Source organism: Plasmodium gallinaceum (genome assembly GCF_900005855.1).
Source record: "Plasmodium gallinaceum strain 8A genome assembly, contig: PGAL8A_v1_98, whole genome shotgun sequence".
Taxonomy (NCBI): domain Eukaryota; phylum Apicomplexa; class Aconoidasida; order Haemosporida; family Plasmodiidae; genus Plasmodium; species Plasmodium gallinaceum.
The window spans coordinates 1,852,354-1,858,974 of NW_021628265.1; the positions used below are offsets into that span (position 1 = coordinate 1,852,354).

Consider the following 6,621-nt stretch of genomic DNA (forward strand, 5'->3'; position numbering starts at 1 on the left):
AAAAAGAAAAAAAAAAAAAAAAAAAAAAAAAAAAAAAAAAAATTGCTATAAGGATAAATTAATAATATATATAAAAAAATATATATTTTATTTTTCTTATTTTGTATATATATAATTAATGAGTAAATATATTGAAAAAAAGAACAAATAAAAACACAAAAAATAAATAAAAAAAATACACTTTTTTTTACTTTTCTTTTTACTTCTCTAATTATATGCTATATTTTTTAGTTAATTTTTTATACATTTAACTCATATATATACATACATATATATATATATATACTTAGATGAATGTATAAATAAATAATTCCATTTTTTTATTTATATTTAAAATAATATCAAATATTTATTGAATAACATAAAAAGTTTAAATAGAATATTCTATATGTAAAAAAAAAAAAAAAAAAAAAGAAAAGTAATAAGTAATTAAATGCTTAATTATGATAGTTGTATAAAAATATTTATAAAAATTTATTAAATAAAACTTCATCTTGTCTTTTTTTATTTCATATTTAGAAAATTAATTTATTTGGCATTTTGTATTTTTCTGATTGAATATTATTTTTTCATGATTTTTTTTCTTTTGTAAAATATATTTTTCTCTAGGAGTTAATTTATATTCAGTATTAAATGAATCAACAATATCCTTATTTGAGGAATAATGTAAATCAAAATCGCTATAATCAAATGTAGAGGAACTGGATGTTTTTGTAAAATTTTCTTTAATACTTTCATCAAAACAAATAGATGATTTTGTATAATTACTTATATTATTTATGTGATTATTCATATAATGATATATATGTGATTTGTTATAATTACTATTATTATTATCATTATTTTCTGTATATGTGTGAGTAATAATATCATTATTTTTTAATTCATCAAATAGTTTTGATCCATCTTTAAAATTTAATATGACATTATGATCATTTACATTATTAGTTAGTTTATGATGCATTAAATTTTTCTCATTTTTTTCTTGATTTATTAATTTATATAATTTTTTACTTTGTGATAAATTCTCATTTTTAATATGTTCTTCCAATAATTTTTCTTCATAATTTTCTTTCCTATCTTCCTTAGACTTATTTATGAAAGGATTGGCAAATTTTATTAAATTTTTTTCTTTTATTATTTTATTATTATTATTATCAAACGTTTTTAATAGTTTCATAAAACTTGTTTTACCATTATTATTATTATTATTATCATCATTATTTATATTAATTTTATAAGAAAAATAATTTTCCTTTACATCACTAAAATCTTTCACTTCACTTGATTTCAATGAATTTGTTATAGATGAATCATTTTTTAAATGATTTTTATTTTTTAAAAATAAATTTTGTTTTTTATTATGAATCATACTGTCATTTTCAATTTCATTAAAACTTTTAACTGAATTTTTATCTTTTGTATTATTGACAAAATTATTTATAATAATATCATTAGCATCTGAACTTACATTACTACTATTTAAATAATTTGATATCTTGTTATCTGAACTATGACTTTTGTTGCTCTTATTAGATAAACCAATAAAATTCTTTGAAGTATCATTTTTTTTTATTGATATTGAAATTAAATCCTTTTTATCATTATTTCTGTAGCTTCTATTTTTTTTATTAAAATGATCATTAAGATTCACCTCTATATGATCATTTATGTAATTTTCATCTTGTGATTTTTTTTTTGTTATAGATAGGAAATTATTACTGCCACTTGTATATTTATTACTATGGTTTTTTTCTGTATTTTTATCCATATCGTTGATTATATTATTAACTTCTTTATTTTTAAGACTTATGCTAGTACAATCGTTAATTACATTATTTATTTCTTTGTTGGTTGCTAATTTCTCATAATTGAATACATTTTCATTGTTATTTATTAAAGATTTATCGTTCATTTTTAATTTTATGTCTATTTTGTTATTAATTAAAAAATTTTTCGTGCTCATTTTTGGCAATATTTCTATATTATTTAATTTTTCATTATTATCTAAGTTCTCCATATATTTAGCATAATTTTTATTACTATTTTTTTTAAAGCTATTATCAATAAGATTTTTAGAAATATTTTCATATTTATTAGTATAATTTTTCTGTTTAATAGAATTAAGTATTTCTTCATTTTTATTTGTACTAATTGAATCAACTGCATTTATTATTTCTAGATTATTAACACTTTTATCCATTGTTGTATCAAAAAATATAGAATTATTTATTTTTTTTTTTTTTGATATATTTTCTTTATTAAAATTGGTCCCAAACTTTTCATCATCCACTTTTTTTACTTCATTATTTTCTAGATCTTTCTGATAAGGAAACAAATTATCAGTACTTAAATCTATTTTTTTTCTATTGAATACTTCTACTTTTTCCTTTAAGCTAATGTCTAGATTTTCTAAGCTACCTTTAAAATCTCTTTCACTATTCATATTATTAATATTTATTTGAAATTTGTTACTATTTTTTTTTTCATTACCAAAACTTTGATTTTCACATATACAGCTAAATTGGCTATTATCATCATGATCATTGTAAATACACATGTTATTACTATTTTTTTGACCCAAGCTAATCTCATAGAGATTGTTTAAATTTTTTTTTAATTTTTTCTTTAATTCCTTTGAGTTTTCAAGCAAAGAATGAATTTCTTCCGAGAAAGAATCCTTCTTTTTAGTAAATCTTCTATTTTTTATTGATCTGTTCACATTCATATTTTTGGTATATATTTTTATATAATCTTCATCTTCATTTTCTGTTATCAATAAATCCTCTTTTTGTTTCCATTTGTTTTCTTTCTTTGTGTCTTGTAAATTTATTTTTGATTTTTCATTTATTAATAAGTTGTAATCAAATAATCTTTCTTCATTTATTTTATTAATTTTTTCTAACAAATCATTTTTCATTAAATCCTTAGATATATTCAAATTTTTTGTTCCAACAAAATTAATAAATGTATCGTCTATTTTACTAGAGTAATTTCTCTTTGACTGATCCATTGATATTTCCGTTTTTTTTTTTTTTTTTTCTTTATTTAATAATTTAGATGTGCCTTCATTTAAGTTATTTTCCTCTTCATTGTTGTCAATAGAAATATTTATGTCATCTTTTGGAAAAATACAGTCATCACTATTATTATTAGCCCCCTTTTTAATATTTTGATTATTTAAATTATTTTTTAATAAATTTTTTATATTTTCTATATCATTAAAATAATAATTTTTTTTATTATTGTAGTTCATAAAATCATCTACTTCACTGTTACTGTAGCATTTATTTTGAATATTTTGAATTATATCATTTTTCTTATTATTGCTTTTTTTGTTATTTTTCATATGCATAATATTATTATTATTATATAATGTATCATCTTTATCATTATCTTCTTCATTGTTAATATCGTCACCATCATCTTCTTCATCTTCTTCCTCTTCATCCTCGTCATCTTCCTCTTCTTCATCCTCATCTTCTTCATCCTCATCCTCATCTTCTTCTTCATCTTCATCCTCATCCTCTTCTTCATCCTCATCTTCTTCTTCTTCTTCTTCTTCCTCTTCTTCTTCACCTTTTTCATCTTCTCTACTGACATCATTATTTTTTTGAGTATCTATTTCACATGAAATGTTATTTTTAAATTCTTTCTTATTAAATAAAAAAGCATTTTTGTTATTGTTTAAAAAATTTTTATCTTGACATATAGTATTATTATTTTCATCTATAATAATATTACTTTTATTTTTCACAAGGTCTTCATTATTTTTTATAAAATTCTCTTTTTTATTTGCAAATTTATTTATGAAAGTTTCATTTTTTTCATTTTCAGTGTGACTAGATTCATCTAAATCACTATTCGAATTACTTTTTTTTTTAGTATTATATTTGGTATTATTTTTATTTTCTTTGTTATTCCTAATTTTATTTCCATTATTTTTATAGTTATTATTATCATTTTTCTTGACAGAACAACAATTATATCTGCTTTTAAAATTGTTTTTCATCATATAAAAAAGAATTTCATAATCATTTTTGAGACAAGAATGAGAATATTTATTTTTTTCTTTTTGAGTATCACCGTTTATAATAACAGTTGCTTTGTTGCCAATCTTAGATGTAAAATTATCTGCATTTTCTAATTCACTGTATTTATTTATTTTACTATTGGATATAGAAGAAATATTTTTGAAAAAATTCCAGTTATTTGATAATAAATATATCCATCTACTTTTAACTTTATCATGCCATAAAAATTTTGAATTTTGTAAGCTAAAATTATTTAACATTTCGGTAACCCATGGATGGTCTAAAACATTTTGTAAACTCAATCGTTCATTTGGATTTGATGAAGTCAATTTTACAAATAAATCCCACGCTTTCAAATTTTCTCTAAATCTACTAGGTGGTTTAGAATGTCTTAAATTATGAACAGTTTTTAAAATGGTTTGTGCAACTTTGGAACATTCTATGCCTTTCTGCCTGCATACAAATCTACCAGATATAAATAAAATCATATTCATACCAAGAGCGTAATTATCAATTTTTTCTGTCATAGGTCCTGTATTTCTTAATACTTCAGGTGGGTTTATTTCTAACGTCCCTGGCCATTCAGATGGATGTAAATTACAGGAATCTATATGTTCTGACCATCCAAAATCAGCTATCACAATTCGCTTATTATCATATCTTAAAATATTGGTAGGTTTTAAGTCTCTATGGACAATATTCATATCTTGAATATACCACATTCCTTGCATCAATTGAATAAAATATAGAAATGCTTCACTCATATTACTTGATAAATTCTCTTTCCATAATGTACCATCATTTGCATAATCTTGAATAAGTATCCATCCTTCTTTCCCTCCTATAACTTTGTGTAACTTAATTACACCTGGGCATTGGCATATAGATAAATTAATTATTTCTTTAGTAAACATTTCAACAATTCTATTAAAAGATTCTTTTGGAAATTGATTTGGCTGTAGTAATTTAGCTGCAAAAATTTCGTTTGTTACTTTATGTTTTACTTTCCACACCTGTGCATAAGTTCCTTTCCCTAAATTATTTAAGACTATATAATCTTTAAAACAGCTATCATTTGTTCTAACTATTCTTATTTGATTATGTAGTACATTTTGTAATTGAAAAATATCGTTATTAGTAGATAAATTAGATCCAATTTTAATTTCTTCATTTTTCTTACTGTTCATATAATTTCTTTTATAAATTTTTTCAACTAATTCATTATTATCTTTAGAGTTATTATTTACTGTTTTAATACTTTTTTTGTTATTTGTAAAATCCATATTTTTTTTTTTTTTTTTTTAAATTTATCTATCTTCCTATTATTATAAATGGTTATCCTATGATCCAGTATTATAAATTTTTTAATTGAATTATATTTTCAGTAATATGTGTATATTTCTAATCGTATTTTTCTATGTTATATATATTTAAAATTATATATATTTATTATTAGAATAACTGTTCTTTCAATTTGATTATTTTATTTTATTTTATTTTATTTTTCTTCTATATATTCAAATTCTTATTGTCTATTTTTTATTAATTATCATTTAATCAAATTATTTTTGTAATATTCATAAAATTATTTCCAATACTATAAAATAATTTAGTCCTTTCAAATGAGGTTTTCTGTTCTCTTTATCAATATATTTTTGTGGGGTGTTATTCTAAAGTTGTAAATTACTGTAATAATTTTATTTAATTTTTTTTTTTATTTTATACAACTTAATTACTTGCATTAGTTTCTACAATAATTTTTTTTTTTTTTTTTTTCTACGAATACACAAAATAAAATAGAATCAATAAATATATTAATCAAATTAATAATAACATCAAACATGAAAAAGAAATATAGTAATAATAAAATTAAAATGAAAACTATAAACAAAATTAAAAATTAAAATATTGATAATGTAACAAATTTATATAAGTTTATACAAAAAGTTATTGATGAGGATACAATTGACACATTTTTATATAGTGGATAATTGTGAAAAAAAAAAGAAAAAAAAATTAAAAATAAAATAAATATTAGAAACAAATCATGTTAAAAGTTAAATTAATGACAAAAATTATAAATATAGACAAAACGAATAAAAAGTTGTTGACAACGATACAATTGATGCATATTTATATATTACATCTGCATAATAAAAGCAAAAAAGACTTTAATAAAAACTATTATAAATATATAGACATAAAAAATATATTAAAACAAATAAATGTTTATTTTAAATAATAATTAATAATTTTTAATTTTCGTTTTTTTTTTTTTTTTTTTTTTTTTTTTTTTTTTTATAATTATGAAATTAACTTATATTTATACATATTAAATAAAAATTCATTTGTAAAGATTAATTCCTGTCTACTCATATGAAAATATATGTAAAAAAAAAAAAAGAAAATACAACAAAAAATTGATTTCTTTGTGTGATTAAAATTAAGAAATTTATTCTGTTTTTTATTATTTTTTTTTATTTCCGTAGCTCAAATTTTTTCCTCTCTCTTTTTTTTTAGATTATATTATTTAAGAACAAACGTTTGTACTATTAAAGGAAAAAAAAACCAAATTAAAAAAAAAAAA

The 6,621-nt window shown here is 19.4% G+C and overlaps 1 protein-coding gene across 1 annotated transcript; it reads right to left on the bottom strand.

Annotated features, from left to right (window-relative positions):
- Positions 1-523: 523 nt before the first annotated feature.
- On the bottom strand, positions 524-5,317 carry PGAL8A_00372700 (serine/threonine protein kinase, putative; the record flags this gene model as incomplete). Its single annotated transcript, XM_028672790.1, has 1 exon — positions 524-5,317. The coding sequence occupies one exon, from the start codon at positions 5,315-5,317 to the stop codon at positions 524-526; it is 4,794 nt and encodes a 1,597-aa protein (XP_028529307.1).
- Between the last annotated feature and the right edge of the window lie 1,304 nt (positions 5,318-6,621).